The sequence below is a fragment of the Mastigoproctus giganteus genome, chromosome 9 (assembly GCF_048544385.1).
Source record: "Mastigoproctus giganteus isolate SK-2022 chromosome 9, ASM4854438v1, whole genome shotgun sequence".
In the NCBI taxonomy this organism is placed as follows: Eukaryota; Metazoa; Arthropoda; class Arachnida; order Uropygi; family Thelyphonidae; genus Mastigoproctus; species Mastigoproctus giganteus.
Genome location: NC_143583.1, coordinates 161634363 through 161655744, shown reverse-complemented (window position 1 = coordinate 161655744; position 21382 = coordinate 161634363). Strand labels below are relative to the sequence as shown.

Genomic DNA, 21382 nt, shown 5'->3' with positions numbered 1-21382 from the left:
CCCTCAACCACCCCTTTAACCATAGCAGCAATTTGCCTCCAATGCTACACTGTTCAAATTTGTGCAGCAGTCTTCCTTGTGCAACAGTATCAAAAGCCTTTCTAAGATCCAAAAATATGATATCAAAGTTATTCACTGCATCCAGGTCCTTTGTGACCACATCATAGTATCCAATAAAATTCGTCAGACAAGACTTCCCCTTAACAAAACCATTCTGTGTCCAATCTATAACTGAAGTCTTGCTTAAATGATCCTGCAGTGCTTCTTTAAGCAGTGCCTCCATTAATTTCCTTGAAACAGAATTTAAACTAACAGGTCTATAATTACTTCTGTTGCCCTTTGATCCTCCTTTGTGAATTGGGATCACATTTGCATATCTCCTCCAGTACATGGATACCTCCCCTAAGTCCAAGCAAGCTCTCATAATTATGGCTAAGGTTTGCTTACTTCCTAATTCCTTCCCAATTCCTTGCTGCCTAATTTAATATAACTGGCTAAATCTCATCCACCCCAGTTGCCTTTTTTATGTTTGTTTTCAGCAATTTCTCCTCAACTTTCCTCTCTGTTATTACAAAACCATCTAGCTCACTGTCAGAGTTTAATTCACCTCTGGCATTCCCCTCCCTGAGTAACTCCTATTGTGTGAATGGAGATGCAAAATACTCATTTAGTTTGTTAGCTACCTGAGCAAGATTATCAACAGTTAAACTATCAATATCCAGTGGACCAATCTGATTGATCCCTTTCCTTCTAGAGTTTACATAGGTAAAGAACTCTTTGCTGTTTTTCTTTGCATCCTTTGCCAAAGATTTCTCATAATCTGCCTTTGCCTGCCTAATGTCCTTCGTGACTTGGTTACAGACCAGCTTATATCTATCATAGGCTTCCATTAATTTATATGTATCCCATGCATTTTTCTTCTCTGTCACATGTCTAATTAATTCATCTGACATCCATTTAGGCCTAAATCTTGAACAGTATTTCTTTTTTGGTATGAAAAGCCTAGTAGCTTCTAAGATTAATTCTTTGAATGCTTCTTAATTTGAATTTGCTGTTGGTAACATTATCAGTTCGTTCCACTGTATAGAATTTAAATACTGTCTCAGACCACCGTAGTCACCTTTACGAAAGCAAAAACCCTTCCCTTTACCCTTGATGGTAGTCACCTTTTTGAGTAAATCCCACTTCAGCACACTGTGATCACTTTCACCTAGTGGTTCCTTTATCTGCATATTCTTGATGCATGAAGGATCACTACTGATAATCATATCAAGAGTATTACTCCCTCTAGTTGCCTCCCGAACATGCTGATGTAGAAAATAATCATCCTATTAATCCACATAAGCCTTGCTAGCGTGTGTGAGTGACCAACCCACAAATTCCAATCAATATCCAGGAAATTAAAATCCTCCCTTATAAGACCCTCTGATTTACTGGCCCACTCTATTTCCCTGTATAGTTTTTTTTTTATTATATAGCAAGCCCCGATTATAACGCTGTGCACTTTACACTGATTCGCTATAATGCTGTTCTTATATTATAACCCCTATCTGACTATAACGCTGTCACAGATCACTATAACGCTCTTTTACAGATTGCATTTTTTGGCATATTTAATGAAATCATTTCATATGATGGAGTCTATAGCTTAAAAATGAATAGCAAAACGGCATTAAAACGTTTCCCACGCCGACTTAAGAAATTTTCCAACGCTCAGTGAAATTTTCTCTCACGCTAATTTAATTGCAGTACAGTGACTTCTTACATAGTTCCAAGATCAACATTTTAAAAAATGATTGATCAAGTATATTGCTTGTAATGTTTGCGTTATATGCATTTATCTGAAGTCTAGTCACTACTCAGTACCGTATTAGACATCGTGCGAAACAGACAGTTTACTTGAACATTGTATCATAATTAATTCAACAAATGTAGTTACATTTTCGAAGAGTTAATAATGGCAGATAAGAATGAAAAAGCAACAACGTCTGAGCGTAGTACGAAGACTATAAATGTAAGAAAAAGAATGAATTTGAAAATCAAATTAGACGTTTTGAAATGAATCGATTTCCGTCAAAGACAAGCGGATGTGTGCCATAATTTAGGACTTGTAAGAACAATTATAAAAAAAAAATAAAGAATTAATTTTAGCAGCGGGAAGGATAGGTGTTCCACTGCAAGCAACTAGGCCGGCTATTAGGATTGAAATGGAAAGACTAACTAATTTTATTGAAGATAATATCCAATGTAGAATTCAGTTAAGTTAAATATTATTAAAAAAAAAGAGTGAGAGAGGGATTAGCCAATATGATGATCTGAAGAAAACTCACCTAAAAAAAAAAAAATATGGAACCATTTAAAATTAGTAAGGGCTGATTGAATAGATTTAAAATCCAGGGGAAGCCGCAAATACAGATTAAGGAGCGAAACTTTCAAATAAGAACTTGTTAAAATTATTGAAGAGGTATATTATGTGTTATACTTCTCAACAAGTTTTTAACATAGATGAAGCAGGACATTTTGTGGAAATGAATGCCTAAAAGAAGTTTCATATTGAAAGAAGAAAAGAACATGCCAGGTTTCATAGCGGCGAAGGATCGGTTGACTTTATTGTTGGGTGGTAATGCTGCGGGGGATTTAAAATTAATACCCCTTTTATTTTATTTGGAAGAGGGCCAAAGTTCAACATGAAAAATCATGTTGAACATTTTCAATCATGAGAAATCGACACATTTTTCATGATTAAATTCATCAATTAAATTAAATCAATTTAGATCAATTAAATTCATGATTTTAATTGGAATTTTAAGTTTAATTTTGATAAAAAAGTAGTTACCACATAATTATATACGTATGTAATGCAGAATATTTTGTATGTACAAATATTTGAATATTAAATATTTTGATGGACATTTGTGCATTTTTTTCACTACCGTTTATTATTGATTACGAAATATCCTATGGCACTGACCGCAACTCACAAATACGTATGTTACCTTATGGGAATGCGGCGCTCGCTTAGCACAGATTCACTTAGTGCTCTGTTTTTACGGAACTAACCTACTCTCACCTACTCTCAATTTTGATCTTCCAGTGCTTATGTCACACCAAACTGACTCAACACTGCACTGTCAAGCGATGTCAACTGGCTGCTCTTACTTGGATTTTGTGTTTCTTAACTAATAGCATAACCCTCTCCTCCCTTCCTATCCTGTCTATCCTTTCTGTACACATTGTTCTCCCCAAATCCCTGTTCTGCATTCCTTATATCTGTGTGGCAGCATGTCTCTGATATCCCAACAATATCTGCCTGTGATGTTTTGACCAGCACCTCAAATTCATCCAATTTATTTAACCAGCTCCTAGAATTGGTGTATGCGTAAATATACATGCCCCTTTTCATATTCTTGTACAAGTAAACCCATGTGTTTTCTTGTAACGCAGTGACTCTCAGCAGTCTCTGAAATACCCTGCATCTTGTTTTCCAGGCTGCTGCTCATTCCAACAGAAGCAGTACAGGAATCACTTTCACTTCTGCCAGCGGATACTGTTAATCTATTAGTCCGTGTATCCACCCAAGCTAGCAGTTTTCCGACCCACCTAACACTGCCTCGATAGCATCAACAAATATTCTTGCACCCTTTCTATTTAAGTGTGTCCCATCCCTGTAGAAGCAGTCTCTCCTGTTAACAAGCAAGCTATACAGAGAATTCTACAGTAGAATGCGCAGAAATTTATTATAAAATACGGTGCTTGCATGCCAAAAGGAGCATTTCTGAAAAATAACAAAAATATATAATTTTCGATAAAATATTACTCAACGACTAGTAAATCTGGATTAAAAATGAACAAGCAATGGTTGTGCAATTCCAAAAACTGGATTCCATCTATTGCAAGCCGTGCTGGATGTTTTCTGGAACTACATGTAACTAGACGAAAGGCATCAACAACTGGCAAAATCTGTCTACTAAAATTAAAGAACATGAAAATAGCTGTAAGTATGTAGAAGTATGCATCATGAAAGAAACGTGGAAAAGCAATACAGGAGTTAAGAGAATTTTGGAAGAAAATGTGCAAGAACAGTGTTATTTTTTGGAGAAAAGTATTAAAATGGGTGATTAATCTTAGAATTCTCAAGAAATTCATTAACTTTAATTGGTCGTCAAGAAAATTTATATGATACTATGTTGGAAATTTTTTGTCGGATGTAAAGTTGATAGCAGAATATGACCCAATTATGAAACAGGTTGTGGATATACCGACTGGAAGCATTACTTATTTAAGTCTCAAAATCCAGAATGAAGTTATTGAATGTTTGAGCCAACATTTAAGAAAACAAATAACTAAGGATATTAAAGAAGCCCCATATTTTTCCATCATTGCTGATACAATTTAAGATATCTCAAAAATGGATCAACTAAGCTTGGTGTATGTTATTTCCATATTGTAAAAAATCCGTACGACAATAGACCTGAACACATAGATGTCATAGAAATGTTCCTTGGTATTCTCACTGTTACTGATGGATCAACTGCTGGAATATCGTCAATTATTTGCAACTCCTTAAATTCAAATGATCTGGATCTTTCAAAATGTCGTAGGAAAGAGTATGATGGAGCAAACACGATGAGTGGTGCATATTCAGGAGAACAATCTCGCTTAAAAGAATTACAACCGAATGTGTTTTGCAGCACACAATCTCAGTCAAGTTATTAATGATATAGTAAATGGAGTACCAGAAATATCCAACTATTTCAACATTGTTCAAAGTATATATATATATATATATGTGTTTTTTGGCACAATATCAACTGCTGGGACTTGTTATCTCAAATTAAAAAATAATGCGATATTAAAGAAATTAAATCCAACTCATTGGTCTAGTTGGCTTGCATCTATAATTGCTATAAAATTGAGATTTCCCAATTTGTTAATGGCATTAATTAAATTATCATACATTTGTCAAAAAGCAATGAAAATTCCGAAGCTCTCCTGATTAAAAAATATTATTCTGAATTTTGATTTTGTGTTATCCGTTGTACTGATAAAAAAAATCTTATTTAAGTCCCAAAATGATTATGAAATATTAATTCAATACCAAAGATTTTGCAAAGAACGAATATGGATATTGGTCAAGCTGCATTGGGCATAGAAACATTGTATAATCAAGTGAAAAAACTAAGAAATGAATTTGAAAATATTGTCAAGGAAGCATCATTTATTGCACAGAAGTGGGATCTATCTTGTCAATTTGCAAATCAATGGAAGCGATTTGTGAAGAAAAATTTTGATGAACTGGTAGAGGATTACCAATTTGAAAATTCCGAACTGCTCTTTAAACCTAACATTTTCTTTCTTATTTTGTAATTGACTTAGTAACTACCCAACTGCCCAAAAGGTTTCAAGGACTAAATTCATTTTATAACTTGTTTGTATTTCTTACTCCAACTCAGTTAATCGAAAAGGACGAAATTCCATTTGATAAAAACACAGAGAAGATGCAAAAGAAATTTTTAAGTGACTTTTCGGAATCATTTTCGATGCAATTACCACTTTGCCTAAAGTCATTAAAAAGTGAAATGGCAAAAATTCAATCTATTCATGAATTTGCAGAACGTGTCATAGTTCAAAATACTACAATATGAGTGATATTTTGCCAGAAGTGTATTCTTTATTGATATTATTTTTGACAATTCCGGTTATTGTATTCACAATGGAATGCCCTTTCCTGAAATTAAAATTAATTATGAATTATTTGAGAAACACCATGGGATATCAGTGCTAGCACTGCTTATCATAGAAAGTGCAATAAGCTGAAAGAATGGACGTTTCTAAATTAATTAATGATTTTGCCAATGCCAAATCTAGACGGAAACCATTCTAAATTACGTAAGTCAATATATTACTTCATTTAATTTTCAAAATTTATTTTTCATTTTTACATTTACAGAATTTAATACTATTTTTGTTTTTATATTGTATTGATAAAGATTTTAAATCTACTTTTACCGTTGTATTGTTAATTTTTTATTTTTACGTAAAGAAATATTTTCACGGGGCCCATACTAAACTTTGCATTGGGGCCAACTTTTTCTAGTTACAGCATTGATACCACATTAATATATTATTATTATATATTAATAATATACTAATATACTCATTTCATTGATCGTTGCACTTGACTTAAATTCGAAAACTTGTAGAAAGAGTTCACATGCCCTCTACGAATTCAAATAAATCTGATTGTAAGTAATTGAAGAGTGATTTTTTCCTCTTTAAAACTAATTTATCTTCACTAGAACTAAAAAGATATAATATTTACATCAATAAAAATTCTGTTTGGTATAAGTGGTATAAGTGGAAGAGATGGGAAAGGGTTGATCGGAACTTAGCTTTGAGATTAAACATTGATTCCACCACTTCAAGCCTCCAATAAGCAAAGTGGTGGTATTGCGCTGGTTGATGAGAGTCATCAACCAAGTATGTCTGTCCCTGGCAGACATACCCTGGTCCACTTATACCAAATAGGAAAAGTTGGTGACATTGTAGAGCAGATATCATCTTTTAATAGCACAAAAGGTGATATCTTTATGCACATTGGCACTAATGGCACTGCACTAGTTGATGACTCTCATCAACCAGTGTAATACCACCACTTTGCTTATTGGGGGCTTGAAGTGGTGGAACCGATGTTTAGTCTCAAAGCTAAGTTCCAATCAACCCTTTCCCATCTCTTCCAACATGCAATATGATTGATGTCCTTAGAGTTTATGATGATCACCCTGGTGAGATCCAAACTTCCTTACATTTCGAGGATACAGCTCTAAAAACACCGCAGGCTGGCTGTTAGTTAGTACACGGGACCAAACCTATTGATAACTCTAGGAGGCTCCCGGATCAGCTATTGTATAATCTTTCTACCTCTACTCTGCCAGGTAGTGACTGATGGGAGTCTGAGTAGTGTGTATGTGGGGGGAGGGCATTGTTGAGGCCACATTATGTCAAGGATCTGGGTATATTCTTACCATGTGTATGCCTTATCCAAAAATTTTATTACTTCATACAGCATGTCCCACCCACCACTTATTCTTACTGTTGAATAGAGCAAGCTTATCTGCAAAAAAGATCTAAACCCCCCAAACAATTCCTAGTTCATTTTACAAATATACATGTTCTCAGTTCTAACATGTTCTAATCTCAACAATGTCCATTTCCACTGCCAAACCCCATGTACTTTTTCTGACAGAATCTCAGTTATTAGTTGATTCAGCCACTGCTCATCTCAGTTATCTAAATTATTTGCTGTATGATTTTTTAAAACCAATTTGTCTTCACTAGAACTAAAAAATTGTTCACAGGTGCTACTTGTGCATTTGTCCTTTCCGATATTCCCTATCTGAGACTTGGTAATTTGGAATCTTCTCTGGCTTAAAATCTCTCTACCTCATTCTGTCAAATTCATCAAACCCAACTTCACTAATCACTTTCATCTTTTTGACTTCCTCTTTTTGCAACCTGACTTTCTCCAGTCCAACATTCTTAACAGTGAGGTAATTTTCCTTGGTGATACCTTGGAATACATGCCAGTGGTTTTGTAAACAATGCAATCATAATTCACCCGGAAATTGCCATTGATTTTTTTCTGTATGAGTCATGATACCCCTCTAACAAAGTGTTCAAGGTGGTTCTTGTCACAATTGTCATTAAATTTACTAAATACCGCAGATAGTAACTTTTTAAAAAATTATATTTTAAAATAGTATAAAAATTAAATTTCTAAAACTATTACAGGAAAAAATACTTTAATCAAAATAAACTACAATATATTAAATAAATTATTTAAAAGCAATTATGTAACCTGTAATCAATACTATGCTCTTGCTGCACTTTAGACTTAGCAGCACTATGAAAACATGTCCGCTCAGTACTAGGGCTGACGATACCGAGATTCCGGGATCGCAAATACCAGGATCCTGGTAATTTTTTTTTTTTTTTTTTGAGGATTTCAAATACGTATTGATACAAAAATACCAGTTTTTTGGTACTAATTTAAAAAATAATTGTTTATGATTTATTTATATAAAGGTTATAAATTCAACAACAATAAATCATTAATATTACAGGATGCAGAGGAATTGTTATACACAATACAAATGCAACAGAAACCTGAAAACATCATGAAACTAAGACACAAAATCTTGCAAATATATTTCTCTTACTACAGAAATATTTCCATTATTGAGATTAGACCTGGTAGGGCACTTAAGGAAAATGGTAAACAAAGGAATGGCAGGTGCAGAAGGGTTAAAATTAAAAGCTTCTGTACAATAGTTTATTCTTTCTATTACAGCGCTACTTGAGGATGTGACACTTGGCATTTTTGGGAAGGGCTTTGGTATGGAGTAGTTCAAATGTATTGTTGGTAGGTGATCTATAGATAAAAGATGAAAGAATTTTGTTGTGTGCAAAATACAGAATGTTTTTCCCACCAAAGGAAGAAAAGTGAGTTTAAGGAATAACACCGTGATTGGGTCAGGTTTAAATTAGATTGGCAGAGATATGTAAATTAAAAGGAAATAAATAAGGTTCTCATGCCAAAAGAGTGAGTTGTGGTTGTTGTGCGGATGGGTTTCAGACTTGCAGTGGTAGTTCGGGGTCCAGTTCTGTAAGTGTCCTGCTATATAGTGAAGAGTTCTGCCGGGCATGTTTCTGTGCTAGAAGTAAATCTGGAAGCTGAGTAACAAGCCAGTCAGATAGTGCCCTGGCTTCTACTACTGCTGTGGTAATTTCCTTCAGTATTAACAGAGAACTGTTCCCGAAATTAGATAGTACTGGCAGAGCTATACTGCTGAATTCAACTAAGAAGAGACTTCTCCACATTCCATGGAAGGAATCTGCACAAAGAAATCCCACCGTGAAAGAAAAGGAAGATAAGTCCTGTGAACTGTGTTGTATTGAAAAGGGTGCTTAGATAAAACTGTAATTATTTTAAAATAAGGATGAAGTTGAAGAAATTACAAGAAATTTAAAGAAATGTTTAGTATTGAGTTGGTTTATTGGCTGAAGTTGTAAAGAAAATTGATATTGCTAAATTAAGAGAGAGAGAGAGAGAAAAAGATATGGAATTTTTATTATTAAGTCAGCTTATTGATTGCTTGTCAAGAGAATCCATTTTGCTGATTAAGAGAAATATGAGAACGTGATTAAGATTGAATTAGTTAATGTTTGCTGCTGTAGAGAGAGTTGATATTGTTAATTGATAGATATTTTATGGAAATGATAGCATGTATTAACAGATTAAATGAGAAAAATTAAAAGATGAAAATGAATACCAATTATCTATATACTTGTTAAGTAGTTTTATGTGATAAATGACATGTTTTATAATATTTGCGTCATTGCCCATGAGAAACTATGGGAAAATACCTCAGCTCCTGCAAATTCTGATTTTTTTAGTGCAGTCAGGTAGCTTGTGGGCCTTGAGGGGAGCTGCTGTATGAAAATCATACAGTGGCCATTGATGGCAATACTAAGGTACATGGCAATAAAAATCAATAAATAAATAACTCCCACATCTTAGATTTTGTTTCCTCACCAAGCTAAAAATGTGAATTTTTTCGTTTGTTAATACGGATATAGTGCCATAAAAAGTCAAAAAGAAAATATGATTTTTTGAAAATGAGGGAATAAGGGAGGTGGGTAAACTGCAACTCGTCTATAACTATCTCAGTACCACATTTGCCAGTACAAATCTCAGTACAAAGTGTGACAACCAAATTTGCAGTTTTGGTGTGTCTATATGTGTTTTTGTTTTTAGAATAACTGTATGTTTAGTAATCTTTTGTTAGAATATTTATTATTGTAATAAAAGTTTGATTTCAAATATGAATTCTAGTAATTACTTTTTTTTTCTTACTTTATTGTTTATTTATTTATTTATTTATTTTTTTTTTTTTGCAATACAAGTATCCCGATTTCATAAATTAAAAATACTGAAATACCGGTATTAAGATTTCGACCGGTATTGTGAGCCCTACTTACTACAAATCCAAACTAAGAATCACTCGGCATTCCTAATGATAAAATGGTATGCCGAGAATCACTCGGCGTACCATTTTATCATTAAGGTCCTATACTCCTCTGAGAGGAGGTTCACATCTATTATCCCTGGCATATTACATCTTTCTGCAAGATGAGGTGGCGAAAATTTTCTCTGATCCAATAAATTCAGTTGTAATGAGGTTAAGATTTTCACTGGCTCAGTAAATGAAGTTGTGATGATTCAAACATCCTTATTTTGAACAATCCATACAGTTTCCTTCTCAAACATGACATTTTCACTATTTTTGTGATAATACTAAGCACAGAATTGTATTTGTTGATCTGGATAATCTTTATTGGCTCATTTGCAATTCTGTATGGAAAAGTTGAGATGTTTTTTTTTAACATCTTCAACATTTTTGATATTTTTATTTCTCCCAATAGTTGTCTTATTGATATTGTGTATAGTTCCATGTTCTTCAAATTTATCATTCAGATGGGATTATTGTCAGAAGTGTAGGTGCACTTGTTCCATATTGTCTTTCCCATACTACAACATATTCAAATTTCCAGTACTATTTAATGATCTCTCTCTCTCTCTCTCTCTCATCAAAACCTAGTTGCGTATTCTGCTTCATTTCTGTGTTTTTGCCAATCAGATAAAAGAAATAATACAAATAAATCATCTAATTCCTGAATTATGAATTATTAAATTGTGTAAAGATAACTCAACCTGTATACAGGTAGTTCTCGACTTTACAAGTTAATTCGTTCCTAGCACGTGCTCATAAAGCGAGAATTAAATCCCACAGACATAATGTTAAAAATAGGGATTATGTTCTCAACAATGAAATTAGTTTTAAAGAATGTTTATTCTTCTTCTTCATCATCAACTAAATGCACACTCGTTGATTATTCATTATTGGCTCGGCACTCGTTGATTTGTTGCACAAGGAGTCATCTTCCGAAATGCTTCAAGAGGCTCTTGTTTCCAAGATAATCTTCTCCTTTCTTTATAAATTTCAATAGATGCATAAGCAGTTTTTAACAGAACACACAAATTGCAACTAACACGATTTGCACCGAGTAACAAGTTTATGAAGCAAAAAAAAAAAAAAAAAAAAGGAATGAAGAGAAGATTCTGAAAATTTATTTATAAAATTGAAGATTTCAGTAAAGGGCAAACACATTTCACCATAATAACGCAAAAAACTACACAATTCCAGCTATCGGTATTTTTGCAAATGCAATAACATTGAGTTTACTACCTGTTTGTAATTGCTTGTAGTAACAGAAAAGCCGAATAAACTGGAAAGTGCAAATTGTTTTTATTGTTTTATGGTAGTGACCTCCAGAAATGTGCTTTAGAAAAATGTCACAAAGCCTTCAAAATTGGTTCTTATAACATATGATAATGATGAAAGTGTAGTGAATTTTAATGATTTGAATTTTTAACAACTAAAACAATATGCACTATAAAAATGATCTTTTAAAGAGTTATATAGAAAAAATTTCAACTTCTAAGGTTGTGGAATGAATTACTGAAAAATAATGTGTTATTGGGTCACATTATGATATTTTCACGATACGATGGTGTCTCTGAATGGATTAATATCATCGTAAAGCTGGGTACACTGTATCTTATAGCTATGTGCGTGGTTTGAAATGCAGTATTTATGAATGTTTAACATTAATTTTTTGCATTTAATGTTCATATTTTCAATTTTGTCAATACTTGATACTTTTGAAAAAAAAAAAAAAAAAAAAAAATCGTAAATCCAGGAACTCGCAAAGCAAGAACTACCTGTATATATATATATATATATATATTTTTTTTTGTTTGATGAAAATTATTTAATGAAAATTGCTTAAGCTTAAAATTAACTTAATGAATTTAAATTTTTAGGTGATCATACTGTAGAAGTTCGAGTAGATGATCAACTCATTGGAGCCAGCCCATATTTAGTGAAAGCCTATGATTCTGGAAAAGTGAAAGTAAATGATGTCGATAGTGGAGTAGTGGGAAAGCCAGTTTATTTTACAAGTTTGTACCATGTGTTTTTATATATACAAATATATATTATTATTTCCAGTTCATATATAATACTTCCCATAAAACTCAGAAATTTTTAGTATTTTTGTTTACTTTATATGGGAGAATATTTTAATTTTTGTATTAAATTTATATCATGAGCAATTGTGCATTTTGGAAAGAAAAGTATTATTAAATCATATACTGTGAAATACTGTTAAATTATCCTAGCCTACCTGTGGAAGAGTTATTTCTGTAAAGAAAGATTAGATGGCAGTGCAGTTCACAAGTTCGATACCTGGCAGGCACATGGCACTTGTTTCAGTGCAGTCATTTATGTCTAATTGTGAAGCTGTAAGCCTATATTCTTCATTACAAATAAGTAGTACTTCTCCAAAGGAGAAGTATCATCCATTATAAATAAATAATTTTTATTCCCATCATGGCAAGCTGCTATTGGCATATCCTTAGCATTAGCATTAGTAGAGGCATATGATGCAAGAAAGCAAGCTTATTCAGCATCAGCCAAAAAAAAAAAAAAAAAAAACACACACAACCACTACTCCCATTTCACCCCTCCATTCGTTCAAAATACCTGTCCAGCTGAGCCTTAAATTTGTTTAGGCTATCAACTTCAATAACAAGTGATGGAAGTCTATTCCACTAACCAACTGCCCGCTGGCTAAAGGCAAATTTCCACACTTCTATCCAACATCCGTCCTTCCTCAATTTGAATTTATGCCCTCTCAGGTGATTATTCTGAGCAAGAGGAAGAATCCCATCGGCATTGAGCATGCTCAAGGCATTCAAAGCCTTATACACCTCTATCAGATCACCTCGCCGATGCCTAGTCTCCAGACTTTGTAATTTGCAAAACTTAAGCCTTTCTTCGTAAGAGCACCCTTTGTTCCATTCACTAATCTTGTTGCCCTTCTCTGTACTCGTATAGGACCTACTCCCCCCCCCATAGTTGTTTCTATGCGTATTGGCATGTCAAGACCACATGATGAGATGGGAAAGCAGAGTTGAGCTTTTAAATCTTCCTAAGATTGTCAGTGGGTAGGTCTGCCAAGAGAGGTGGACATTGGGGTACTTGGTCCAGCAGTTCTTCAAATAGCCTAGCTGATAACATAACTTTTTTTTTTATAAAAATAATAAAATTCATTTTTAATAATCAATAAGAATATTTTGCATACATAAAATAATAAAAATGATTTTATCGTATTGATTTATTATGTATGATTAAATTGACTTGTTGTATTTTAACTCTTGTATTCGTGGACACCCAAACAAACAATATTTGTAAAATAATAAGAGAAGTTTACCTCAGTATAGTATGTAGAACACTTCCATATGATACTCTCCAGAAATTAAAATGAAAAATCTTACACTAGAGTAACAAATAATTAAAAATCAATTTAACGCAATTAAAAATCAATTTAACACAACTAAAAATTAATTTAACGCAATTAAGAATAAAATTAATTAAAAGAATTTAAAGAAAAAACAATTTTTTTCATTAAGTTCTTTTAATTAATTTGATTTTTAGTTATGTATTAACTAAAATTGTTGTGAAGGTATTCACAATATGAGATATACTTAATGATGCCAATTTATAACTACTTGAGTAGTTGGCTATGTACAGATGTGATGCATTGCACTAACTTGTACATCAATAATATTATTAGCATTAGCATTAGCAGAGGCATATGATGCAAGAAAGCAAGCTTATTCAGCATCAGCCAAAAAAAAAAAAAAAAACCCACTCCCATTTCACCCCTCCGTTCGTTCGAAATACCTGTCCAGTTGAGCTTTAAATTTGTTTAGGCTATCAACTTCAACAACAAGTGATGGAAGTCGGTTCCACCAACCAACCACCCGCTGGCCAAAGGCAAATTTCCGCACATCTATCCGACATCCGTCCTTCCTCAATTTGAATTTATGCCCTCTGAGGTGATTATTCTGAGAAAGATGAAGAATCCCATTGGCATTGAGCATGCTCAAACCATTCAAAGCCTTATACACCTCTATCAGATCACCTCGCCGGTGCCTAGTCTCCAAACTCTGTAATTTGCAAAACTTAAGCCTTTCTTCGTAAGAGCAACCCTTTGTTCCATTTACTAATCTTGTTGCCCTTCTCTGTACCCGTTCCAGCAGCTCTACATCCTTCTTGAAATGAGGCCTCCAGACCTGTATACAGTACTCAAGATGTGGCCTTACCATTGCCTTATACAAGGGAATAATCACCTCCTTATCCCTGCTAGAAAAATTCCTGTATATCATTGACAAGACACCATGAGCTACTCTTGCAGCTCGTCTGCACTGCTCAGAGAACTTCATATCTGCCTGCACAATTACCCCCAGGTCCTTTTCATTCTCCACCACTGTCAGTGTAGTACCGCAGAGTTGATACGTTGCTCTGGGGTTACTGTTTCCCATATGCAGCACTTTACATTTGTCGATGTTAAACCTCATTTGCCACCTCTCAGCCCATCTGTTCAACCTTTCCAGATCCTGTTGCAGCAGCATAGCGTCAGTATTGTCCTTAACGACCCTGCCAACCTTTGTATCATCTGCAAACTTGGACATTAAACTTGATATCCCATCATCAATATCATTCATAAACACCGAAAACAACAACGGACCCAACCCTGAACCTTGAGGAACTCCACTAATAACATTAGTCCACGTTGAGCAGTGTCCATTGATTACCACTCTCTGTCTTCTGCCACTCAACCATCCCCTTATCCATAGCAGCAATTTGCCTCCAATGCCACACTGCTCCAATTTGTGCAGCAGTCTTCCATGTGCAACAGTATCAAAAGCCTTTCTAAGATCCAAATATATAATATCAAAGTTATTCCCTGCATCCAGTTCTTTTGTGACTACATCATAGTATCCAATCAAATTGGTCAGGCAAGACCTGCCCTTAACAAAACCATGCTGCGTCTGAGCTATAACTGAATTCTTGTCTAGATGATCCTGCAGTGCTTCTTTAACCAGTGCCTCCATTAATTTACCTGGAACAGAAGTTAAACTAACAGGTCTATAATTACTTGTGTCAGCCTTTGATCCTCCTTTGTGAATTGGGGTTACATTTGCACATCTCCAGTCTATGGGTACCTCCCCTGAGTCCAAAGAAGCTCTCATAATTATGGCTAGGGGTTTGCATACTTCCTTTGCTGCCTCCTTTAATATAACTGGATAGATCCCATCCACCCCAGGTGCCTTTTTTATGTTTATCCTCAACAATCTCTCCTCCACTTTACTCTCAGTTATTACAAAATCATCCAGCTCACTGCCAATGTTTACTTTACCTACATCATTCTCCTTCCTGAATAACTCCTCATGCGTGAATGTAGATGCAAAATACTCGTTTAGATTGTTAGCCACCTGAGCAGGATCCTCAACTGTTGAACCATCAATATCCAGTGGACCAATCTGATTCATCCCTTTCCTTTTCGAGTTCAAGTATGTAAAGAACTCTTTTCTGTTTTTCTTTGCATCCTTTGCCAAGGATTTTTCATAGTCTGCCTTTGCCTGCCTAATCTCCTTTGTGACTTGGTTACAGACCAACTTATATCTATCATAGGCTTCCATGTCACCCATTAATTTGTATGTATCCCATGCATTTTTCTTCTCTGCCACATGTCTCATTAGTTCATCTGACAACCATTTAGGCCTAAACCTTGAACAATATTTCTTAGTTGGTATGTAAAGCCTGGTAGCCTCCAAGATTAGTTCCTTGAATGCTTCCCATTTTGAGTTTGCTGTTGGTAACATCATCAGTTGGTCCCACTGTATAGAATTTAAATACTATCTCAGACCATCATAGTCACCTTTATGAAAACGAAAACCCTTCCCTTTACCTCTGATGGTAGTTACCTCCTTGAGTAAATCCCACTTCAACACACTGTGATCACTGCCACCTAGTGGTTCATTTATCTGCAGGTTCTTAATGCATGAAGAATCACTACTGATAATCAGATCAAGAGTATTGCTCCCTCTTGTTGCCTCACGAACATGCTGATGTAGAAAACAATCATCCAATAAATCCACAAAAGCCTTGCTAGTGTGCGAGCGACCAATCCACAAATTCCAGTCAATATCTGGGAAATTAAAGTCCCCCATTATAAGACTCTCTGATTTACTGGCCCACTCTATTTCCCTGTACAATATCTTATTATACTCATCAGAGTCATTAGGCCTATAGCACACTCCTACTTTCAATTTTGATTTCCCTATGCTTATGTCACACCAAACTGACTCGACACTGCCCTGTCCATCGATGTTGACTGGCTTCACTTCCTTGGACTTTGTGTTTCTTAATTAATAACATAACCCCTCCTCCCCTCCTGTCCTGTCTATCCTTTCTATACACATTGTATTCCCCAAATTCCAGTTCCGCATTACTTATATCTGTGTGACACCACGTCTCTGATATCCCAACAATATCTGCCTTTGATGTTTTGAGCAATACCTCAAATTCATCAAATTTATTTACCAAACTCCTAGCATTGGTGTACATGCAGGTATACATGCACCTGTTTCTATTCTTAGCTACTCTAACACAACCCATGTGTTTACTTGTACCGCAATGACTACCAGCAGTCTCTGAAATATCCTGCATCTTGTTTTTCAGACTTCTGCTCATTTCAATAGAAGCACTGCAAGAATCACTTCCACCTCTGCCACTGGCTACTGTTAATCTATTAGTCCTTGTATCCCCCCCAACTAGCAGTTTTCCGACCCACCTAACACTGCCTCGACAGCATCAGCAAAAATTCTTGCACCCTTTCTATTTAAGTGTATCCCATCCCTGTAGAAGCAATCTCTCCTGTTAACAAGTACAGTCCAGGCTGAAAAAAATTCTACCCCTTGAGCCTTGCACAATCCCTCCAGGGCCGAATTGATCGACAAGGCTCTCATCATATACTCCCTCCTATCGTGTCTGGGCAGAATTGCAGACACTTTCAAGTTCAACCCTAATTCACGGCTTTTTTTCAACAGTGACCTGTACTTGCTAAGTAATTCCGCCGGTCTCCTACTCTTAATATCATTAGTGCCAACGTGTACAACTATATCACCTTTTGTGCCCTTAAAAGATGATATCCGCTCTACAACGTCATCAACCTTTGCCCCTGGCAGACATACCCTGGTCCTATTCCACCTACCCTTTTTACAAAGTATGTTCCCCGTTTCCCTGACAATAGAGTCACCAACAACTACTAGTTCCTGTGGGACCAGCGCATTCTGCCTAGGGGGCTGCTTCTGTGTTGCCTGATGACCAAGTGCAAGCTCTGGCGTTGATGTGGGCAGCTGAGAGCTTGATGGGCCCCTCAATTTATTACCTTCGAGGGCATCCACCCTGTCCTTCAAGCTCTCATAAAGGCCCATAACAACGCTGAGTTGTCGCCTGATTTCCTTGCACTCCTTACATCGTGCACACACAAAGACATCCCCCTTGGCAGTATCGTGTCCCGTACCCGACTGCTCCCTGGCGCCTCCGTAGCCAGGTGGGAAGGAGCAGCAGTGCGTAGCACACGCTTCTTGATTAGACCGGGGTTCGAGCCCGTCACCACCAAATACGGAGGATGCGGAAAGGTCAGGGAATGACCACCGCACCGGAGCAATATGGCCTTAGTTGCTAATGCTCCTAAAAACCAAACAACAACCCGACTGCTCCGCAAACATCAAGCAAACAGTGCATTTTAATAGACTGTGATTCAGAGGGCAACTGCCCCCCTCAGTTCTCCCCTGAACCACAGCACTCCCATTAGCTTGAGCCTTTTGCTTTGCTGCTCTGGTCAGAGTCATGATTCCGATTTAATTCAATAAAATTCAAAACAAAAATTAAATCCTTAAGTTATATCCCAAAACAGTTATGTTATATATATATTTTTTTCGGTATCTAGTGTTTTCTATGAGTTCCCTTTATACAACTTCCGTATCACGTGCACCACTATAGTTATGTATTAATTATTTGTTACGATTAAGTCGTTTTATATATATATATATATAGAGTTAAAAGTACAATTTAATTGACAATAAAGTTTATCAAGATTAATAGATTTACTGATTAATTGACAATATTATATTATGCACTATACGACACTAAGCTTATGCTATCGTGTAAAAATGGCGGCAATTCACGAACGGTATTTCTACGGACTCGTAAGTATTGATTAGCTTCCAAATCTCGCTATCTCAATTTAGAATAAACTAAGGATCCTGACTAGGTCTATAATCTACTTATAGAAGATAATTTGATATAACAGTTGGTTAATAAATCGACTAAATTTGGTTAAAAAAAAAAAATTTGGTTTGTGACACGTGGATTTGATACCGTTACCGATACTAAGTAATATCTACAAAATCTCTGTCTAAGTTAAACTTTAAACTAAGTATCGTAACTAGGAATATAAAGCTACTCTAGAAAATAAGTTAATATGACAATTTAAACTAATAAAGCAGAAAATAAATCAGGAAAAACTTCTCTGTTTGAAGAGCTTTAAGGTACAATTCCCGCACAGGCTAACCTCGCACCCAGACTCCTGACTTTGACTTTAGGAAGACAGATATACAATCAGTTACAGCCAACTCAATTATTATGGTTTCTCTCCTTATGTCTCCCACCCCATCCCACGATGGGTACTCGTTGGTACCAGGTGCACAGAGTAGTTATAATGTCTGGTTAGTATTATTGGTCAAGGAACTCTGACTATCCTACAGATATTCAAGATTGTGGTTTTCGGAAGTTCCTTGAAGATGCTCTCTGGGGGGGGGGGGGGCTGTCCCTGCTAGGTTCTTATTTAGGCTCTTTGGCACCATGCCAGAGGTTGACTTGATCAGATAGTCATAACTTGTTCCATAAGCCACATCTCTTTGACTTCCTGTCTAAATTGTGTACTGCGTGAACTTTTCCTCATGGGTTTTCTGGAGGTTACTGGTGTTGAGCACCACCACCACCATGTCCTTCAGGTGTGTAGTGTTTTCCTTCATCTCGGTCAGGGTTATATCCACTTTGTTGTGCAGGATCATTTTGGCCTTTCTGATTGCTAGGTTCCAATATAGTTCTTGAATAAATTTGAGTACGGTATGAGTTTGTACTTGTATTTTGGTATACTTTATTTCATTAACTGGTATTTTGCACTAGCAAAATACTGGTTAATCAAAGTTAATCTGGTGTATTATCCTTTTTACCTGCTCACACTTATGAATGTACTCTATTTGGGTAATCATCATGTAGTGGTGTGCTGGATTGTTTGTGGGCAAGATAGCATCATCACCATGTGCTGTCTGTTACTCCGGGATCCTTGGTAATATGTTTTCTGTTGTTCCTGGTGTTGATGACCTGCTGTGAGACATGCATTGGAAGCCCCCTTATCTATCTAGTCTTGATGGAGGTCATTGCAGTGCCTGCCAAGGTTCCATCTTTGCCCAATTTTCTGTTTTTTCTTCTTCATTCCATCTGGGTAGGTGGGGGTACCATAATTTAGGTTGAGTGTGGTGTGCTGTTTATCTGTCTGTCTTCTATAAGATAGGTTGGCACTGTGCTTTTCTGGAAGTAATGCTTCAGTTTTTTAATTGCTTTATTCTGTTGAATTCCTTCTTTCTGAGCTATGGTCAGTTTCTTGACCGCTACCTTCAGTTAGAGTTGAATGCTCTTCATTATCATTTTTCTGGTTTTTCTCATGATCTCCTTCCAGCTTGGTATTAGTACACTCTCTGATCCAAGAGGAGTATGTTTGTTTTGGGGCTACATAAAGATGTTTATGGTTTAGAATGTGTTTCCTCCATTTAGCTTTGCTTTTTAGTAGGCTTCTGACTCTATGATGGTATTTCTCAGTCAGGTAGGCCTTGATCTCCATGTGCTCTGTGTTTAGCTTATATCATCATTGCCCTCAGGTAACTGCAGGTCCCCTCCTGCCTCTGTCATTATTATTATTATTATTATTACTACTCTTATTATTATTATTATATATTTCTCCTTCATTGGAGGATTCCACTCCGTGCTGGGTATTGCTACCAAGTACGCAGAATGGTCACAGAGTGGTTGTTATGTCTGGGATAGCATTAGCAAAGGCACATGATGCAAGAAAGCAAGCTTATATATCATCAGCCAGAAAAGAAAAAAAAAAAAAAAAACCTCATTTCACTCCAAATGTTTGTCTAGTTCTGCCTCGAATCTATTTAAGCTATCATCTTCTACAACAACAACTGATGGAAATTTGTTCCAGCAATCATCAACCTGCTGGCTAAAGGCACACTTCCACACATCTATACTACAACTGTCTTGCCTCAATTTGAATTTATGCCCTCTCAAGCAATTATTCTGAGCAAGAGGAAGTATCCCATCAGCATTGAGCATACTAAAACCATTCAAGGCTTTATATACCTCAATCAGATCACCTCACAGGTGCCTAGTCTTCAGACACTGTAATTTTCAAAACTTAAGCCATTCTTTGTAAGAGCAACCATTTGTTCCATTCACTAATCTTGTTGCCGTTCTCTGTACTCGTTCCAACAGCTCTATATCCTTTTTAAAATGAGGCCTCCAGACCTGTATACAGTACTCAAGGTGTGGCCTGACCATTGCCTTATACAAGGGGATAATCACCTCCTTATCCCTGCTAGAAAAATTCCTGTATAAATTAGGGCTTCTTAAACTTTTTTCATTCACGACCCCATTTATGATTGCGAGTTTCTTGGCGACTCCATATAAATATAAAAGAAAGATAAATTAATATTTTTTGATGATTTATTTATTAGGTAACAATATACATATACATATGAAAATATATAGTTTTAGAATTCGTTTTGAAACATACAAAAATCTAAAATTAAAAATTGCACAAAAAATTGTAAAATTGTATTTATTATAGTTACAAAAATTATATGCCCTATTTTTCATCAAAATTGCATTTTTTGCAATAACATAAATAAAAGGGGATTCTGACCATCTTAGTTCGTTCGAATATATTCGAACGCAGTCGTTGAGTGGTAAGTATTAAATTAAAATTAAAGTAAAAAATTTAATGAGATGGATGTGCCTGTTTTTTATTGCATAACAAATTAAATCTTGGTGGAATGTTTGACACTGCTGGACGTAAGACCTCTTCAACATTTTTTAGCGCTGAACGATACTGGGATTTAATATGTGTTAAAGCTGAGAAAGTAACTTCACATAAATATGTGGTGTTGAATGGCAGAAGTACATTTAATGCCATATCAGCGATTGTGGGAAATTCAGTTCTAGTTCCGATCCAGAATTCAGTCAAGGACTTTTTTTGAAATTGTAGTTTTAAG

The 21382-nt window shown here is 35.6% G+C and overlaps 1 protein-coding gene across 2 annotated transcripts in view; it reads left to right on the top strand.

The window, feature by feature from the left end:
* Nucleotides 1-21382, top strand: part of jbug (filamin-type immunoglobulin domains fbug) — a 1114928-nt gene that overhangs the window by 583212 nt on the left and 510334 nt on the right. For both annotated transcript variants that reach the window (XM_090381438.1, XM_090381439.1), the window contains exon 29: nt 11948-12085. In XM_090381438.1, coding sequence (XP_090237564.1) covers nt 11948-12085 — 138 coding nt within the window. The remainder of the gene's footprint in view (nt 1-11947; nt 12086-21382) is intronic.